The sequence below is a fragment of the Oncorhynchus clarkii genome, chromosome 9 (assembly GCF_045791955.1).
Source record: "Oncorhynchus clarkii lewisi isolate Uvic-CL-2024 chromosome 9, UVic_Ocla_1.0, whole genome shotgun sequence".
NCBI lineage: Eukaryota > Metazoa > Chordata > Actinopteri > Salmoniformes > Salmonidae > Oncorhynchus > Oncorhynchus clarkii.
The window spans coordinates 68,618,497-68,638,576 of record NC_092155.1 but is presented as its reverse complement, the minus strand read 5'-3'; the positions used below and the strand labels follow the sequence as shown (position 1 = coordinate 68,638,576).

General features: G+C 44.9%; 1 protein-coding gene across 1 annotated transcript; it reads left to right on the top strand.

Annotated features, from left to right (window-relative positions):
• Nucleotides 1–594: 594 nt before the first annotated feature.
• Nucleotides 595–20,080, top strand: LOC139416852 (structural maintenance of chromosomes protein 1A-like). Its single transcript, XM_071165988.1, has 23 exons — nucleotides 595–932; nucleotides 1,485–1,673; nucleotides 2,053–2,165; nucleotides 2,555–2,758; nucleotides 3,101–3,339; nucleotides 3,621–3,879; nucleotides 5,251–5,391; nucleotides 5,501–5,683; nucleotides 5,951–6,058; nucleotides 7,701–7,886; nucleotides 9,717–9,896; nucleotides 10,167–10,313; nucleotides 10,560–10,697; nucleotides 10,904–11,127; nucleotides 11,467–11,608; nucleotides 12,913–13,058; nucleotides 13,317–13,470; nucleotides 15,488–15,598; nucleotides 15,858–16,014; nucleotides 16,704–16,858; nucleotides 17,153–17,374; nucleotides 18,267–18,374; nucleotides 18,582–20,080. Exons 1-23 carry the CDS (start codon nucleotides 824–826, stop codon nucleotides 18,660–18,662), a joined length of 3,696 nt encoding a protein of 1,231 aa, XP_071022089.1. The 5' UTR covers nucleotides 595–823; the 3' UTR covers nucleotides 18,663–20,080.

Here is a 20,080-nt window from a genome sequence, read left to right as displayed (position 1 = left end):
AGCAACGGGTGTGGCTGAAATAGCCAAATTCATTAACTTGGAGGGGTGTCCATATCCTTTTGGCCGTGTACTGTACATTTAGCCTCTTGTGAATTGAAGAAAATGTGTTTGTATTTTCTTTTTTTCTTGGTCAATTTTTTGGGGAAGCCTGGCTTCCCTTGGCATCCATGAATACACCCCACTGTCTGTCTATATCTTGCCCTCTGTTGCTTACCGAAGGCCTTCTCTCATTGACCCTCCATCTTCTCCAGTTCTCTTCTCTCCAATGCTTGAAGATCCGAGCCTGGAGCGCAGCCTACGCGGCCAGTCGGCGTTCCACCGCCACATTGGAAAGGTTGTCCACCGGCAAATCAACTTTATACATTCTCCCTATAGTTTTGAACGGGGCTGTAGTTGGCTGAAAAGTTAAACAAAACAGATATTTGGTTGCTTTGGCATTTAAACCTTCTAAAATGATTGCGGTCTGAAATCAATTTCATTGTAATAATTTTATCAGTCAGTGTACTGACATTCGAAATAAACATTAACGCTTGAAGTTTATTATGGCATTTTGATAAATCGTTGCAGTAAAATCTCGCGAGAAGTCGTTCCCTTACGCGCGCTCAGTGGTCTCCAATCCTGCAGGAGGACTGGAAAATGGCGCATTGTTGTTGCAAGCTAATCGCGTTAGTTAGCCTGGCACACCGATCGATAATGTAACTTTTGATTATTTTTAACAAATATTTACAATTTGCGTGCATGGTACGAGTTCAATCGCTAGCTAGCATTAGCTGCTATCACAACAACACATATTCTTTGTTTTCGCACAAGCGATCTGATCATAATGGGTTATTTGAAGCTAATAGAGATCGAAAACTTCAAATCTTACAAGGGCCGACAAATCATCGGCCCCTTTCACAAATTCACTGCGATTATTGGGCCCAATGGATCCGGTAAGTTATGTTCAATATTGCAAGTATTCTATCTAGCTAATGCTTATTTTAGCGTTACTGCACTGCTGGTAACGTTACTAGTTTAGCCGGGTTGACTATTTGCTACATTTGTTTCAAGCTGCAATGCTTCAATACTTTGTTGACAATGACAGCAATGTACATGCATATGAACCGTTGCATTTTAATTAATATTTTGCCACGCCTCCATAATGTTTAGCTGGGTAGCTATCAATGGCCAACTTCGTTTTGCATGGCCAGGTGCGCTGGTAGATGGAGAGTTCTTGACCAATGAAATGGTGTAAAATGTGTAAACACTGCCCACCCAGTGCACCGGGACATGCAAAACGAACTCGCCCTACACATTTCCTTCCCTGACAGTCACCCAGTCAGTAGGAACAAATAAATGAGATCTCACATGCATAAACATTAGAGCAGCACTTTTATTATGTATTCTTAACCAAGCCAGCTAGTTACGTTCTTTTCCAAATCAACCATATTTGCAAGACTTGAATAGATCATTCACTGACTCCATTCATATTCTCTACCTCCCAGGCAAGTCCAACCTCATGGACGCCATCAGCTTTGTGCTGGCTGAGAAGACCAGTAACCTGCGTGTGAAGACTCTGAAGGACCTGATCCACGGAGCTCCCGTGGGGAAACCAGCAGCCAACAGAGCGTTTGTGAGCATGGTGTACCATGAGGACAGTGGAGAAGAGCGCACCTTCACCAGAATCATCATTGGTAAGCCACGGCGTTCCCCGCTGACTTTCTCAACACAGATCCATTGGTAGAGAGAAACTGTTTGGTTAACGACACCTAACTCAGTTTCGTCTGGTCCTCTTTGAAGATGTTTATATATCTGATGGCGCAAACCAGGTTGATATGCACCCCCCCCCCCCCCCACACACACACAAAAAAATAAATAATACTGTAGATAAAAGTAAGGATCTGCGTCATTCTGCATAACAACCATCTTCCATATTGTCTGTGTGTGTCAGGCTCCTCCTCAGAGTACCGAATCAACAGTATGGCGGGGGTCTGGCTGAGCACAGTGAAGAGCTTAGGACACGCATAGTAATGCATATAATAATAGTTTTACCCCGTTTTATGCACGTCTTAGGCTCATCGTCAGAGTACCGAATCAACAGTAAGGTGGTGAATCTGGCAGAGTACAGCGAGGAGCTGGAGAAACTAGGCATCCTAATCAAGGCCAGGAACTTCCTCGTCTTCCAGGTAAGACACAGGGCTCCCTGAGTGGTGCAGCGGTCTAAGGCACTGCATCTCAGTGCAAGAGGCGTCACTACAGACCCTGTAGTGATTCCAGGCTGTATCACAACCGGCCGTCATTGGGCCTGACTTGCCTAGTTAAATAAAAATCAAATAAAACACACACACAAATATAGTCACAAGCAAACAAATGGTATAAATGAACAGAAGCATTTAAAAAAATCTTTGTTCACAATATATCACGCACATGCAAACGATTTACATAATTAAGCTGAATGTGTGTATCGTTTTCTCATAAGTGAATTAAAACTCTAGAGACCATTTGTCCATGGACCTCTCTTACCCTATGTATGACAGTGTTAGTAACCTTTGACCTCTATGTATTCCCCAATCAGGGTGCTGTGGAGTCCATAGCCATGAAGAACCCTAAGGAGCGTACGGCTCTATTTGAGGAGATCTCCCGGTCTGGGGAGTTGGCTCAGGAGTACGACCGCAGGAAGAAGGAGATGGTGAAGGCTGAGGAGGACACACAGTTCAACTACCACCGCAAGAAAAACATCGCCGCGGAACGCAAAGAGGCAAAGCAGGAGAAAGAGGAGGTATGGAGGACACATCCTATCTGGTGACATCACATCCTGCTCTTTCCCTCACCCCGTCACTCACGTTTTAATCTTCTGGTGGAAGGTCATACTGGGACTTTGAGATTGTTAGACTGACATACTCTCATCCCTTCCTCCATACATATAGTCCTTTGTTGTGGTTCTTATGACACACATTTTGTCACTATCGTCTGACATTGATGAAGACCAGTTGGTCAAAATGTTAGCCCTGTGAAATGGAATAAACATTTTCCTGTTTTTCACCTGAAAAAGGAAGTGCGGGACTTGTTTTCTTCCTTCAACACACACACACACATTCACTTTCTGCCTCCTCCTCTCTAGGCTGAGCGTTACCAGCGTCTGAAGGATGAGGTGGTGAAAGCCCACGTCCAGATGCAGCTGTTCAAACTGTATCACAATGATGCTGAGATCGAGAAGCTGAACCGCGAGCTGTCGCAACACAACAAGGGGATTGACAAGGACCGCAAGAAGATGGACCACGTGGAGGAGGAACTGAAGGAGAAGAAGAAAGAGCTGGGGAGGATGATGAGAGACCAACAGACTGTGGAGAAAGAGATCAAGTAAGTGGGGATGATGGACGTAAGGGAGGAAGAAAGAGCTGGGGAGGATGATGAGAGACCAACAGACTGGAGAAAGAGATCAAGTAAGTGGGGATGATGGACGTAGGGAGGGAGAAAGAGCTGGGGAGGATGATGAGAGACCAGCGAGTAGGGAGGGAGTGAGCGAGGGAAAGGAGGGATAGCTCGTGAGGAAGGAGCTTAAGAAATTGTGGAGATTTGATAGGCCAGGGGAAATAGTTACCATTTTGGAAGTTAAAGAAGGAATATCGTACCCTTTACAGGGAGAAGGACGCTGAGCTGAACCAGAAGCGACCCCAGTACATCAAGGCCAAAGAAAACACCTCCCACAAGATCAAAAAACTAGAAGCAGCCAAGAAGTCCCTCCAGAACGCCCAGAAGCTGTACAAGAAGAGGAAAGGGGACATGGATGAGTTGGAGAAAGAACAGGGCGCCGTGGAGATGGCCCGGCAGGAGTTCGACGACCGAATGGAGGAGGAGGCCCAGAGCCAGGGACAGGACCTCACACTGGAGGAAAATCAGGTTCGAGACAGGGAGTGAAGAGTCATAAGGATTGTGGTGACTTTACTTTCATTAAGCTGATGACTATTATTTATTTAATCAACTAACTATGTTTAATTGTTACCCAATTTTTAAATGAATCATGTAACATTTAACTCATTAGGATCTGGGGCACCACGAGAGCGGTTGTTTAAAGAGTTACCATCTCCTGAATTAAACTCTAAAGGTCTTTACCTATAACATCCATAAAACAGTCAACATATTAATCATAACCTCTTATCATATCATCATTCTGAACAATCGTAACCACATGCATCTGCAAAAACCCCAGCCGTACTCATGATTCAGTACTACCCAAATTGGTTTAATTAATTATTTACTAGCTAACTAAATAATAACACAGAATAAACATACATACTTAATAAATTAGAAAAAGGTCCCTAACAGACGGACAACATATTGCGGCTTGTTACACAGAAAATTAAGAGAGGGGTACAATTTAGAACTATCCTCAAAGTAATCATATACTTTGCACACGAATCGCCGCCTTTTTGGAATAAGAAATCCTGAATGTACTTACATTATGTATGTACTTATGCTTTCGTTCGTCGTTGATCTCGGTCGGAACCAGCCCTCCTTAGGAAAGTTGTTGGCCTTTCAGAGCTCTTATGGCTCTGATTGTCCGAAATGGGTCTCCCTTTTCCCGTCTTCTACTGTTGTTCACTCTGGAAGATAGCTAGCCAGCCGCGTTAACGGTTCCCGTTGCTGATGAGCATTTTCACAAACACCCGAGATGCCTTATTGCGGGGCGGCAGGGTAGCCTAGTGGTTAGAGCGTTGGACTAGGAACCGGAAGGTTGCAAGTTCAAACCCCCGAGCTGACTGGGTACAAATCTGTCAGGCAGTTAACCCACTGTTCATAGGCCGTCATTGAAAATAAGAATTTGTTCTTAACTGACTTGCCTAGTTAAATAAAGGTAAAATTTAAAATTTAAATAAAATAAAAATTGCTATTATTAACTGGTTGCCAACAGTAAAAATAACTGTTTTGTCATACCTGTGGTATACGGTCTGATATACCACAGCTTTCAGCCAATAATCATTCTGGTTCTCCCGCACAGCTAGCTAACGGTACCCCCTGTATATAGCCTCGCTATTGTTATTTTACTGCTGCTCTTTAATTATTTGTTACTTTTATTTATTTATTATTATTTATTTAAGGTATTTTTCTTAACTGCATTGTTGGTTAAGATCTTGTAAGTAACCATTTCACTGTAAGGTGAAACTACACCTGTTGTATTCGGCGCGTTAGACAAATAACATGTGATTTTGAATTGAACCATCCAGTAATATCTACTACTCTCCACCTCTTTCCCCCTCCTTCCCTCCCCAGGTGAAGGTGTACCACCGTCTGAAGGAGGAGGCCAGTAAGCGGGCGGCCACTCTTGCCCAGGAGCTGGAGAAGTTCAACAGAGACCAGAAGGCAGACCAGGACCGCCTCGACCTGGAAGAGAGGAAGAAAGTGGAGACTGAGGTAAAGGATGCTGATACAGAATAAAGGGTTGTGCTCATTGGGGAACCCAACGGAAAAGTTGAAGGAGTGACCAAAGAGAGAGAAACGTTATTCAAATGTTCATCTGCAGGCAAAGATCAAGCAGAAGATCCGTGAGATAGAGGAGAACCAGAAGCGTATTGAGAAGCTGGAGGACTACATTACCACCAGCAAGCAGTCTCTGGATGAACAGAACAGAATGGAGGAGGAGCTGACTGAGCAGGTGGAGGGGGCAAAGAACAGGATCGACGAGATCAACCTGGAACTCAATCAGGTACTGGAACGCTATCTGTCAATCATTCAATCAGTCATTGATTGATACTGAAACACATTGGGAAAAACATAACATGGTGTGTTGACATTACATGATCGCTGTATCACAAATGCCAATCTTGGCAAAAAAACAATCTTATCATTTCAGTTTTGCTGTTATGGATTTTCTAGCAAATGGCAAGTCCCTGGATCCTGTCATATACATGGTTTGGGCTGAGGACATTAAGATATTTGATTGACAGCCTGTCTCTCTGTGTCTGTTCCCTAGGTGATGGAGCAGCTAGGTGACGCCAGGATCGACAGACAGGAGAACAGCAGGCAGGCACGCAAAGCAGAGATCATGGACAGCATCAAGAGGCTGTACCCCGGATCTGTGGTAAGACCTGGAGGCTAGCATAGCGTAACGCAGAGTTGTCTGTAGAGGCTAGGGGTCAGAGGCTTGCATAGCGTAACGACAGAGTTGTCTGTAGAGGCTAGGGGTCAGAGGCTAGCATAGCGTAACGACAGAGTTGTCTGTAGAGGCTAGGGGTCAGAGGCTAGCATAGGGTAACGCAGAGTTGTCTGTAGAGGCTAGGGGTCAGAGGCTAGCATAGCGTAACGACAGAGTTGTCTGTAGAGGCTAGGGGTCAGAGGCTAGCATAGGGTAACACAGAGTTGTCTGTAGAGGCCAGGGGTCAGAGGCTAGCATAGTGTAACGACAGAGTTGTCTGTAGAGGCTAGGGGTCAGAGGCTAGCATAGGGTAACACAGAGTTGCCTGTAGAGGCTAGGGGTCAGAGGCTAGCATAGCGTAACGACAGAGTTGTCTGTAGAGGCTTGGGGACAGAGGCTAGCATAGGGTAACTCAAAGTTATCTGTAGAGGCTAGGGGTCAGAGGCTAGCAATGCGTAATGACAGAGTTGTCTGTAGAGGCTAGGGGTCAGAGGCTAGCATAGCGTAATGACAGAGTTGTCTGTAGAGGCTTTGGGCCAGAGGCTAGCATAGGGTAACGACAGAGTTGTCTGTAGAGGCTAGGGGTCAGAGGCTAGCATAGGGTAACGCAGAGTTAGCTGTAGAGGTTTGGGGTCAGAGGCTAGCATAGCGTAACGACAGAGTTGTCTGTAGAGGCTAGGGGTCAGAGGCTAGCATAGCGTAACGACAGAGTTGTCTGTAGAGGCTAGGGGTCAGAGGCTAGCATAGCGTAACGCAGAGTTAGCTGTAGAGGCTTTGGGGTCAGAGGCTAACTAAAACAAAGCAGAGATCATGGAGAGGGTCAGGAGACTGACGGCTAGCATATAGTTACCACACCGTTCCCTGTAAAGGCTAGAGGCTACCAGACAGCAGAGATCACGGAGAGCATGAAGAAACACTACCGCAGATCTATGGTAGTACTGGGGACTGGATGCTGGCACAGGACAACCACGGAGTTCACTTTCTATGCCTGTCAATGTCAATCAATCACGTTTATTTTATAAAACCCTTTTTATATCACAAGTTGTCACAAAGTGCTTATACAGAAACCCAGCCTAAAAGAGGAAGAGATGCAGATGTAGAAGCACGGTGGCTAGGAAAAACAGGCCAGTACTCTGTGCCGGGTGGAGATTATAAGAGTACATGGCCAATAAGGTCAGATCATTCTTCAAGATGTTCAAATGTTCATAGATGACCAGCAGGGTCAAATAATAATAATCACAGTGGTTGTAGAGGGTGCAACAGGTCAGCACCTCAGGAGTAAATGTCAGTTGGCTTTTCTTAGCTGAGTATTCAGAGGTGGATACAACTGGTCCGGTAGAAAGACGGTCTCCTTCTCTGTTTTACTCTCCTTACACCTGTTCTCTGTTCTTGTGTTCTAGACATGTTTCTTCTCTTGGAATATTGATAATATATGCCATGTAGCAGACGCTTTTATCCAAAGCGATTTCCAGTCATGCGTGTGAAGCTCCATGCTCTACTAACTGAGTCATCAGAACATTGAAGTCATCGTGAAATGTTTTTTTACATATTCCAATGCTCGCGTTCTCTCCCCACACCCTCCCTCCAGTACGGCCGTCTGATCGACCTGTGTCAGCCCACTCAGAAGAAGTTTCAGATCGCTGTGACCAAGGTGCTGGGCAAGAATATGGACGCCATTATCGTGGACTCAGAGAAGACCGGTAGAGACTGTATCCAGTACATCAAAGAGCAGAGAGGAGAGCCAGAGACCTTCCTGCCACTCGACTATCTGGAGGTATGATGCTAAGAATGGATGGGTGGATGGATGGGTGGATGGATGGATGAGTGGATGGGTGGATGGATGGATGGGTGGATGGAAGTGGATGGATGGGTGGATGAGTCTGCATCCGGTACATCAGAGAGGAGAGCCAGAGACCTTCCTGCCACTCGACTATCTGGAGGTATGATGGATGGATGGATGGATGGATGGATGGATGGACGGACGGACGGATGGGTGGGTGGATGGAGGGGTGGATGGATGGGTGGATAGATGAGTCTGCATCCAGTACATCAGAGAGGAGAGCCGGAGACCTTCCTTCAACCTCGTCTATCTGGAGGTAAAACACGGGGGAAGACTACGGTTAATGGGACTAGTCGCACTAACATAGGGTGGAATCCTAACTTGGATGTACACAGTAACCTCAGCCTTTACTGTCCGGGTCTCTCTGTGGTTGTGTCAGCCTTTACTGTCCGGGTCTCTCTGTGGTTGTGTCAGCCTTTACTGTCCGGGTCTCTCTGTGGTGTCAGCCTTTACTGTCTGGGTCTCTCTGTGGTGTCAGCCTTTACTGTCCGGGTCTCTCTGTGGTGTCAGCCTTTACTGTCCGGGTCTCTCTGTGGTTGTGTCAGCCTTTACTGTCCGGGTCTCTCTGTGGTTGTGTCAGCCTTTACTGTCCGGGTCTCTCTGTGGTTGTGTCAGCCTTTACTGTCTGGGTCTCTCTGTGGTTGTGTCAGCCTTTACTGTCCGGGTCTCTCTGTGGTGTCAGCCTTTACTGTCCGGGTCTCTCTGTGGTTGTGTCAGCCTTTACTGTCCGGGTCTCTCTGTGGTTGTGTCAGCCTTTACTGTCCGGGTCTCTCTGTGGTTGTGTCAGCCTTTACTGTCCGGGTCTCTCTGTGGTTGTGTCAGCCTTTACTGTCCGGGTCTCTCTGTGGTTGTGTCAGCCTTTACTGTCCGGGTCTCTCTGTGGTTGTGTCAGCCTTTACTGTCCGGGTCTCTCTGTGGTTGTGTCAGTCTTTACTGTCCGGGTCTCTCTGTGGTTGTGTCAGCCTTTACTGTCCGGGTCTCTCTGTGGTTGTGTCAGTCTTTACTGTCCGGGTCTCTCTGTGGTGTCAGCCTTTACTGTCCGGGTCTCTCTGTGGTTGTGTCAGCCTTTACTGTCCGGGTCTCTCTGTGGTTGTGTCAGCCTTTACTGTCCGGGTCTCTCTGTGGTTGTGTCAGCCTTTACTGTCCGGGTCTCTCTGTGGTTGTGTCAGCCTTTACTGTCCGGGTCTCTCTGTGGTTGTGTCAGCCTTTACTGTCCGGGTCTCTCTGTGGTTGTGTCAGCCTTTACTGTCCGGGTCTCTCTGTGGTTGTGTCAGTCTTTACTGTCCGGGTCTCTCTGTGGTTGTGTCAGCCTTTACTGTCCGGGTCTCTCTGTGGTTGTGTCAGCCTTTACTGTCCGGGTCTCTCTGTGGTTGTGTCAGCCTTTACTGTCCGGGTCTCTCTGTGGTTGTGTCAGTCTTTACTGTCCGGGTCTCTCTGTGGTTGTGTCAGTCTTTACTGTCCGGGTCTCTCTGTGGTTGTGTCAGTCTTTACTGTCCGGGTCTCTCTGTGGTTGTGTCAGTCTTAACTGTCCGGGTCTCTCTGTGGTTGTGTCAGTCTTTACTGTCCGGGTCTCTCTGTGGTTGTGTCAGTCTTTACTGTCCGGGTCTCTCTGTGGTTGTGTCAGTCTTTACTGTCCGGGTCTCTCTGTGGTTGTGTCAGTCTTTACTGTCTGGGTCTCTCTGTGGTTGTGTCAGTCTTTACTGTCCGGGTCTCTCTGTGGTTGTATCAGTCTTTACTGTTCGGGTCTCTCTGTGTTGTCTCCAGGTGAAGCCTACAGATGAGAAGCTGCGTGAGCTGCGTGGAGCCAAGCTGGTGATCGATGTGATCCGCTACGAGCCGCCTCACATTAAGAAGGCCCTGCAGTACGCCTGTGGTAACGCACTGGTCTGTGAGAACGTAGAGGACGCTCGACGCATCGCCTTCGGAGGGCCCTACAGACACAAGGTACAAACACATGGACACACACACACACACACACCTTCACTGGTTGATTGAAAGTTATGCAACCTAACAAAATGTATTTTTCTGTCTGTCTGTCCATCCATCTATCCCTCTCACGCACTCTCTCTCTCCATCCTCCCTCCACCTCTCTCCCCCTCTCCATCCTCACTCCACCTCTCTCCCCCTCTCCATCCTCCCTCCACTCTCTCCCCCTCTCCATCCTCACTCCACCTCACTCCCCCTCTCCATCCTCCCTCCCCCCTCTCTCTCCAGACGGTGGCCCTGGACGGTACACTTTTCCAGAAGTCTGGTGTGATCTCGGGTGGAGCCAGTGATCTGAAGGCTAAGGCCAGGCGCTGGGATGAGAAGGCTGTGGACAAACTCAAGGACAAGAAGGAGAAACTCACTGAGGAACTCAAGGTAACCTGTCTCTAAAAATGTTATAGGCCTGTACAATGAATTGGGGTTTGTGTATATATAGTTTCTTTCCTGAAAAGGACATGATTCTGGGTGCTGATAAGCCAGTGCTGGACTTGTTTACCCTCCGTTCATTGACTACTGTGTGTGTGATGTATCTGTGCAAAATACACTAAACTAATTTAGTATCAGAAATCTGTGGAGGATGCTCACTACATTATCCACAATGCACCTCTCTTGTGTCGACAGGAACAAATGAAGGCTAAGAGGAAGGAGGCAGAGCTGCGTCAGGTCCAGTCTCAGGCCCACGGCCTCCAGATGAGACTGAAATACTCCCAGAGTGACCTGGAACAGACCAAGACCCGACACCTCTCCCTCAACATGCAGGTATGGAGGTGTAGCAACACAGTGGGCCACAGCACAAACTGTCAGTTGGTTTTGTAGCTTGAGGCTGTGGTGCCCAACGAAGTGCCCATTTGTGGTTCCATGATGACCTATAATTGGTCATTAAGAGTCATCAATCACCTAATAGTAGTAGTGGTGTTAGGTGTGATTCATTAGACTAACTCAAGTCATTTTCCCACTTCCTGTAGGAGAAGTCTAAGCTGGAGAGTGAGCTGGCTAACTTCTGCCCTCGCATTAACGACATCAAGAGGATCATCCAATCCCGTGAGAAGGAGGTCAATGATCTGAGAGACCGTATGAACGTTGTGGAAGACGAGGTTTTCATCGAGTTCTGTAAGGAGATTGGAGTCAGGAACATCAGAGAGTTCGAGGAGGAGAAGGTCAAGAGGCAGAACGAGATCGCAAAGAAACGGTGAGTCTCTCATCTTCCACTATGGGTCAATATGAACCGAGTCAACCTGTTTTTTAATGCACTGCAGGCGTCCATTTTGTGACTCGCCTGTCTCTCAGTTTCTCTGGATAGTTTGACCTAACATCAGCCATTTTGGGCCTAGTCTGTGACTCAGTTTCTCTGGATAGTTTGACCTAACATCAGCCATTTTGGGCCAAGTCTGTCACTCAGTTTCTCTGAGTGTGTTGACCCTTTACATTAATCCAGTTCATGCCTTGCCTTTAGCCTGTCTCTCAGTTTCTCTGAGTGGGTTTACTTAGCTAACGTCATCCATTTTGTGTCTGTCTTTGTGTCCTCTAGGCTGGAGTTTGAGACCCAGAAGACTCGCCTGGGCATCCAGCTGGACTATGAGAAGAACCAGCTGAAGGAGGACCAAGAGAAGGTCATGATGTGGGAGCAGACCGTCAAGAAAGACGAGGCCGAGATAGAGAGACTCAAGAAGGTAAGTCGAGGCTGAGATACAGACTCAAGAAGGTAGAGACACCATGGCAATATATAGAGTCTCAAGAAGGTAGAGAGGTTAATGTAAACGGCTTCTAAACGACAGTGCATTCAGACAGTATTCCCCTCCCTGGACCTTTTCCACATTTCGTTGTTACAGCCTGAATTCAAAATAGATTGAATCCAGATTTTTGGTCTGTGGCCTACACACACTATAATATACCCTATAATATCAAAGTGGAATTATGTTTAATTCTTTTTTTACAAATTAATAAATAAATGAAAAGTTGAAATGTCTTGAGTCAATAAGTATTCAACCCCTTTGTTATGGCAAGGCTAGATAAGTTCAGGAGTAAAACTTGGCTTAACAAGTTGCATGGACTCACTCTGTGTGCAATAATAATGTTTAACATTATTTTTGAATGACTACCTCATCTCTGTACCCAACACATACAGTGCATTTTAAAAGTATTGAGACCCCTTGACTTTTTCAACATTTTGTTACGTTACAGCCTTGTTCTAAAATTGATTAAATAGTTTTTCCCTCATCAATATTCACACAATACCCCATAATGACAAAGCAAATACAGGTTTGCTTAAATATCACATTTACATAAGTATTCCAGAGATGTTCGATCGGGTTTTCAGCTGTGTTAACATAATTGCAAAAGGGCTTTCTAATAATCTGTTAGCCTTTTTTAAAAATGATAAACTTGGATTAGCTAACACAACGTGCCATTGGAACACAGGAGTGATGGTTGCTGATTTCTCTGTACGCCAATGTAGATATTCCATTAAAAATCAGCTGTTTCCAGCTACAATAGTCATTTACAACATTAACAATGTCTACACTGTATTTATGATCAATTTGATGTTATTTTAATTTACCAAAACAATAGTTTTTCTTTCAAAAACCAGGACATTTCTTAGTGACCCCAAACTTTTGAACGGTAGTGTATATTTAATCCATTTTGAATTCAGGCTTATACTACATTTTGGACAAGACAAAATGTGGAATAAGTGGAGAAGTATGATGAGTACTTCTGAAGGCACTGTAAGTCTGTGTCCCGATTCGCTACCCTTCTCCTGAAATGTGCAATTGCACACTCCCTCTCATGGATTTAACAATCTGCTGCCAACCACCCTCCACCAATCCAATGCTCTTAAATGCATGACGAGGAAGCGTTGGGACGCGCCCTAAATTCTCAGACCGATGGCATCAATCAAATGTGTAATATCTTTTTCTGTTGGTCAGATTGGAAGAGTTGTTTTGAACCTTTTTCTCCCTGTGTCTGTCTTTCCCAGGAGGAGCACCGCCACATGAAGACCATAGATGAGACCATGGCCCAGCTGCAGGACCTAAAGAACCAGCACCTCACCAAGAAGTCAGAGGTCAACGACAAGAACCACCAGATGGAAGAGATACGTAAGAAACTGGGAGGAGCCAACAAGTGAGTCTCAAAGTTTAGACACGCACACAAACCAAACCCTCATCCTCTTTTTTTTCCCACCCATTTCTAAAAGGCACATATTTTTTGACTTACTACATTGATTTATTTATGTGTTTTAAGAAAAAAGAACAGTTGTAGCGTTGCCATATTGTTTTAGTGTTTGTGTTTACCTCAGGGAGCTGACTCAGAAAGATTGCTACTACTTTGTATCATTGTAGTTTCTGGCATTATTGTTTGACCAATGTGTTATTTCCACAGGGAGCTGACCCAGCTGCAGAAAGAGGTGACGGCCATCGAGACCAAGCTGGAGCAGAAACGTAGCGACCGCCACAACCTGCTGCAGGCCTGTAAGATGCAGGACATCAGACTGCCGCTATGCTCTGGGACCATGGACGACATCGGCCAGGGAGAGGTACTAAACACACTCTTTATTTTTCTCTCTCCTGCTTTTTTTCTTTCTCTCGCTCCTTCTCCCTTCTGACCAGGGTTTGGTAGGTTACTTTCTAAATGTAATTCGTTACTAGTTACCCGTCCAAAATTGTAATCAGTAACATAACTCTTGGATTACCCAAACACGGTCATGTAATCTGATTACATTCAGTTACTTTTAGATTACTTTCCCCTGTAGAGGCATTAGAAGAAAACAAAAATGTATGTTACCAATTGAACGACATCTATTGCAGGATAAATCAATGTTAAAGTTTACATAGCTGGTCATATATGGATGTAATATTTTACTTAATGGGTTGGTTAGATAGGCTTCTTCTAACCCACCGCTTTCTACTACATATAATAACATTATTAAATTATATCTTTACATTAAATAAAAATAAGTGTGGGAGTTCGAGCATGTGTCCATTAGGACTATGGATGCATTTTTTTATCGCCATAAATTAGATTGGTTAATAAAAGCCCCACTTTTATTCCATAAACTGGGATCCTCACTATGCAGCTGTTGCAAAAGCACATTTTTCACTGGTCGTCCGCTAGGTTTCAAAAACAATGATTGACAGGCAGCTTAAACTTCTTGAATTCAACTATTATTGGGTTCAAATACACATTTAGATTTGTGAACAGGCATCCACAACAACCACAATCCGTAAGTTAAATGAGAGAGCAGCAGTGTGATTCAATAACAAGTGATATCTGTATTGCCGCAGACTACACCACTGCTGTCATCCTTACCTCCAAGCGTTTATTCAAGTTGGATAATCTTTGGATGCTGACAGCAGTCGCAACATTGGAAGACAGCTTGGACTGAAACCTACAAAAGCCTATTTCTGCTCTTTTCCCAAGATCCATCAAACACGTTTGGTGTGACATCATAGTGGTCCCTGTCATCATAGTGGTCTCTGACATGTGGTCATCATTTGGTGTGTCATCATAGTGGTCTCTGACATGTGGTCATCATTTGGTGTGTCATCATAGTGGTCTCTGACATGTGGTCATCATTTGGTGTGTCATCATAGTGGTCTCTGACATCATAGTGGTCTCTGACATCATAGTGGTCTCTGACATCATAGTGGTCTCTGACATGTGGTCATCATTTGGTGTGTCATCATAGTGGTCTCTGACATCATAGTGGTCTCTGACATGTGGTCATCATTTGGTGTGTCATCATAGTGGTCTCTGACATCATAGTGGTCTCTGACATCATAGTGGTCTCTGACATCATAGTGGTCTCTGACATCATAGTGGTCTCTGACATGTGGTCATCATTTGGTGTGTCATCATAGTGGTCTCTGACATGTGGTCATCATTTGGTGTGTCATCATAGTGGTCTCTGACATGTGGTCATCATTTGGTGTGTCATCATAGTGGTCTCTGACATGTGGTCATCATTTGGTGTGTCATCATAGTGGTCTCTGACATCATAGTGGTCTCTGACATCATAGTGGTCTCTGACATCATAGTGGTCTCTGACATGTGGTCATCATTTGGTGTGTCATCATAGTGGTCTCTGACATCATAGTGGTCTCTGACATGTGGTCATCATTTGGTGTGTCATCATAGTGGTCTCTGACATCATAGTGGTCTCTGACATCATAGTGGTCTCTGACATCATAGTGGTCTCTGACATGTGGTCATCATTTGGTGTGTCATCATAGTGGTCTCTGACTTGTGGTCATCATTTGGTGTGTCATCATAGTGGTCTCTGACTTGTGGTCAGACTTGCTCAGGTAGAACAAAACCTTTTTTCAATGCAGATTTGAGTCAAAGATTTTTTTTCGCTAACATCCTTTCTGAATTTAAAAGTAATCCTCGAAGTAATCATCTAGTTTTTCAAAAGTATCTGTTATCTGATTGCAATATTTTAGCTTGTAAAATAACCGATTGCAGTTAGCATTTTTGTAATCCGTTACTCCCCAACCCTGCTTCCAACCGACCTGACTTGACTGCCTCACTGTGTTCACTCTCTCCTCCTCTAGGGGAGCTCCCAGCAGGAGGAGTCTAACAGCAGTCAGAGAACATCCAGTACTGTCCTGGCTAAAGAGGCTCTCATAGAGATCGACTACAGCAACCTGTCTGAAGACCTCAAGGTAAGAAGTACACACATGGCTGAACCCTGCATACTAAGGCTGAGTCTGGGAGACGTGTGGAGAATTGGGACATAGTTTCTCTCTCCACATAGACTCAGACTCTACATCTATGTGTACTGTAGCTGTTTCAGTCATGATTCAATACCCAGCAATAGGGTTGTTTTAGGTGAGTTTGAAATGCAGTGTGAGCCGAGGATATGAGTCACCTAACATATTTGTGTTTGTTTGCGTGCCTGTGTGTGTGTCTGGACTCTCTCAGGACGCGCTGGCAGAGGATGAGATCAAAGCAGAGATGCACACACTGCAGCAACGGCTCAACGAGCAGCAGTCCATACTGCAGAGGATCAGCGCACCCAACATGAAGGCCATGGAGAAACTAGAGTCTGTCAGGGACAAGTTCCAGGAGACCAGTGACGGTAAGAGGGAGAGGAGGAGGTCAGGATTTAGTTGGAAGGTCTGGAACCCAACATGAAGGCCATGGAGAAACTAGAGTCTGTCAGGGACAAGTTCCAGGAGACCAGTGACGGTGAGAGGGAGAGGAGGAGGTCAGGATTTAGTTGGAAGGTCTGGAACCCAACATGAAGGCCATGGAGAAACTAGAGTCTGTCAGGGACAAGTTCCAGGAGACCAGTGACGGTGAGAGGGAGAGGAGGAGGTCAGGATTTAGTTGGAAGGTATGGAACCCAACATGAAGGCCATGGAGAAACTAGAGTCTGTCAGGGACAAGTTCCAGGAGACCAGTGACGGTAAGAGGGAGGGGAGGAGGTCAGGATTTAGTTGGAAGGTGTGGAACCCAACATGAAGGCCATGGAGAAACTAGAGTCTGTCAGGGACAAGTTCCAGGAGACCAGTGACGGTAAGAGGGAGGGGAGGAGGTCATGATTTAGTTGGAAGGTGTGGAACCCAACATGAAGGCCATGGAGAAACTAGAGTCTGTCAGGGACAGGTGAAGGGGGATGAAGTGAGAAATGTAGAACCCAGGCTTACACTTGAGCCTGGAGACATGGGCTAACTTAATCCCTCTCTCACTGAATGTATGAAATGTTACTGAAACAAAAAAAAATTATAATTATTGCATAATGTGATGATCTAATCTGTATTCCAGAGTTTGAGGCGGCCCGTAAGAGAGCCAAGAAGGCCAAGCAGGCGTTTGAGCAGATCAAGAAGGAGAGGTTTGACCGCTTTAACGCCTGTTTTGAGGCTGTGTCCACCAACATCGATGAGATCTACAAAGCCCTGTCACGCAACAGCTCTGCCCAGGTATCACTCTCTGTGACCAGATAGCATATTGTTTTGTCCTATTGGGTTGAGTCAAATGGAGTGTCCTTGGCAGGGGCCGACGTTTACATGGTTAACTGTGTTCCCAGAAGAAACTACATTTTATTTATTCAAAATAATGTAAAAAAAATTGGGACTAAAAGTTATGCTTTTAGTCTAAAGAAATAATACCATCAGCTTTTAATTGTGAGCGAGACAACTATTCCTTCTCGGATGTTGTGATATTTGGCTGCACCTCTGTGTACATGTTGGTTAAAATATCTGTCTACCCCCCAGGCCTTCCTTGGGCCAGAGAACCCTGAGGAGCCTTACCTGGATGGGATCAACTATAACTGTGTGGCCCCTGGAAAGAGGTTCAGACCCATGGACAACCTGTCTGGAGGGGAGAAGACTGTAGCTGCCCTGGCTCTGCTGTTCGCCATACACAGCTACAAGCCTGCCCCATTCTTCGTCCTGGATGAGATTGATGCTGCTCTGGACAACACCAACATCGGCAAGGTGTCTAAAACCCTGCTGCAAAAACTACATTTTTTTTTATAAATCTCTTGAAATGTCCATACTCCATACCCCCCCTCATTTTGCCCTCTGAACCGCCTCAATTCATCGAGGCATGGACTCTACAAGGTGTCGAATGCGTTCCACAGGGATGCTGGCACTTGTTGACTCCAATGCTTCCCACAGTTGTATCAAATTGGCTGGATGTCCTTTGGGTGGTGGACCATTCTTGATACACACGGGAAACTGTTGGGCATGAAAAACCCAACAGCATTGCAGTTCTTGACACAAACCGGTGCGCCTGGCATCCACTACCATACCCCGTTCAAGGAACTTATATTTTTTAGTCTTGCCCATTCACCCTCTGAATAACACACATACACAGTGTGTTCTCAGTTGCCTCAACAAGTGAAAACAATAAGGGATTCTAGCATCTGTATTCACCTGGTCATTCTGTCATGGAAAGAGCACGTATTCTTCGTGTATAACGGGGATAGGTTGTAAGTAGGATGCCATTTCAGACGAGCCTCGTGTTATTGTCATGTCTAATGTGTTGTCCTTCCATATTTTGTAGGTGGCCAGCTACATGACTTATGTAATGACCATGCTATTATGTCTAATACTGTCCATCTATACAGGTGACCAGAGCCATATATTTAGAGTTGGGTCATCTTTAAGAATGGATGCCATGTTGGCGCCTTCGAGCGTTCCATTTATCCATTCATGACGAGAATTTTGAATATTGTACTTATCGTTGCTTTATTATTCAGTGAACTGCTGTTGGTCAATATTGCCCGTGAGGAGCTAACATGGCTGCCATGGAATGTAGGTAATGTAAATGCATCATAATGCAGACACCTCAACATCCTAACTCTCTAAATATGTGACCCTGCAGGTGGCCAACTACATTAAGGACCAGTCAGTGAATACTCAGGCTATCGTGATCTCTCTGAAGGAAGAGTTCTACACCAAGGCTGACTCGCTCATCGGGGTCTATCCAGAGGTATGCTCACACACAAGCACCGCATAAACATAAGAGGCAACACACCTATCCATAAATCCTTTTAATACTTTCACATAAAAACAATACTTTCCATAAGACTGTCTTTACATTTTCTCTCACATATTAGATAATAAACTGTAGCTGTGTGCCAGCTGTTTTCTATGAAATAATGGCAAAACTGACAGCACCACTCTTTCCCCTCCACAGCAAGGAGATTGCGTCATCAGCAAAGTACTAACCTTTGACCTGTCTGTGTACCATGAGGCCAACCCCAACCCCAATGAGTAGAACCCCAACCAGCAGGACATCACTCGGAGGAGAGGAGCGAAATTAAACGACAGGCATACCTTTTAACTCATTGGCATTTTGACATTCTGCTTGGTCAACGGAACCATGGTTGTATTCCTTAGGGCAGGCAACTGAAAACGTTTTAAAACATTTTGTAACTGACAATGGAATTTAGTGTTTTTTTTAAAGTCCAGCTGGTCCCTTGCTGTTTCTGCCTGTTTTCTATCTCTTTTTTTTTTTTAACTCACTGAAATGTATGTTTCTGAAATCCTGGTTAGTATAGCCTGCTTGGGCATTTTTCATTTTTTTGTGCTACTTTCATTATGTGATTTGTGTTAGAAGTGGAAAAGCCTTAGGTCTCATTTGATGTCTGCTTCATCGCCAGTCGGATGTCATCTGATTCCCCTCCACCCCCCCAGTTTAACTAGCTTGGATCCAAACTGAGTTGTTCTGGTTGTTTCACTTCTTCACAATGTGGTTCAATGTCAGCAATGCCTATGGTTATCATTTCTCTGTCTTATGCCTAAGATCAAGTGTAGTATCAAGTCAGGAATGGCTACAGTTGGTTTCACCAACAGGAATGGCACCAAATAAGTAGTTTTTGTACAATGTACGACCATAAAGAAAAACAACCCAAGGAAATACCTTTTGCAGTGTTGAAGAAAAACACTATAATATCTTTCTCAGTGTCGGACATGGAGAACCTGTCGAGTTTCAGGTGGATGAAGAGAGCAGGTGCACATTTGGGCCCTGTGTTTTGTGCAATCATGTGCCATAGCAAGATTTTGTCCTGTATTTTAAGGGTTATCTAGAAATGAGAATTACACCTAAAATAAAAGGGGACAGTTTGAAAAAGCTTTAGATGAAGGTTAAAATCCAGGCATGTCACATGACTGTGCAAAACACAGGACCCAACTTATTGTATACTGTTTAATGATCTTTAAAGGCATCGAGTACATTACAAACTGTCATGAGATAAATCATGGAACTCCATTAGCGTGACCCATATCATTTTATCACGTATATAGAGGTGACAACTGGTGAACATCACTTTTAAAATGATAATGAAAAGCAATTATAACCTTAGGCTTTGCTAGTAATGTGTTTCTACTGTAGCACGTCTAGGTACATCTGTCTCTAGCAGAAAGTTCCCATCCAATCTTCATGAATTGTATTATCACTTTTGGACAATTTATTTAGGTGATAAAGTTATTAGTAGCTGAGTACCATTGATTTGGGGAAGTGATGTCTGCTTTTGATAGTGGCTTTGAAAGTGTCCCAATGACATTTATTTTTAACCAGTCCAAGACATATGGGGTAACTCCAGTTATGGGTCAATCCTGCTTCAGAAATGTTGTGTATTCCATGGACAGTGGATTGATTATTTTCAGTTAATAAACACAACTATTTTAGAACTT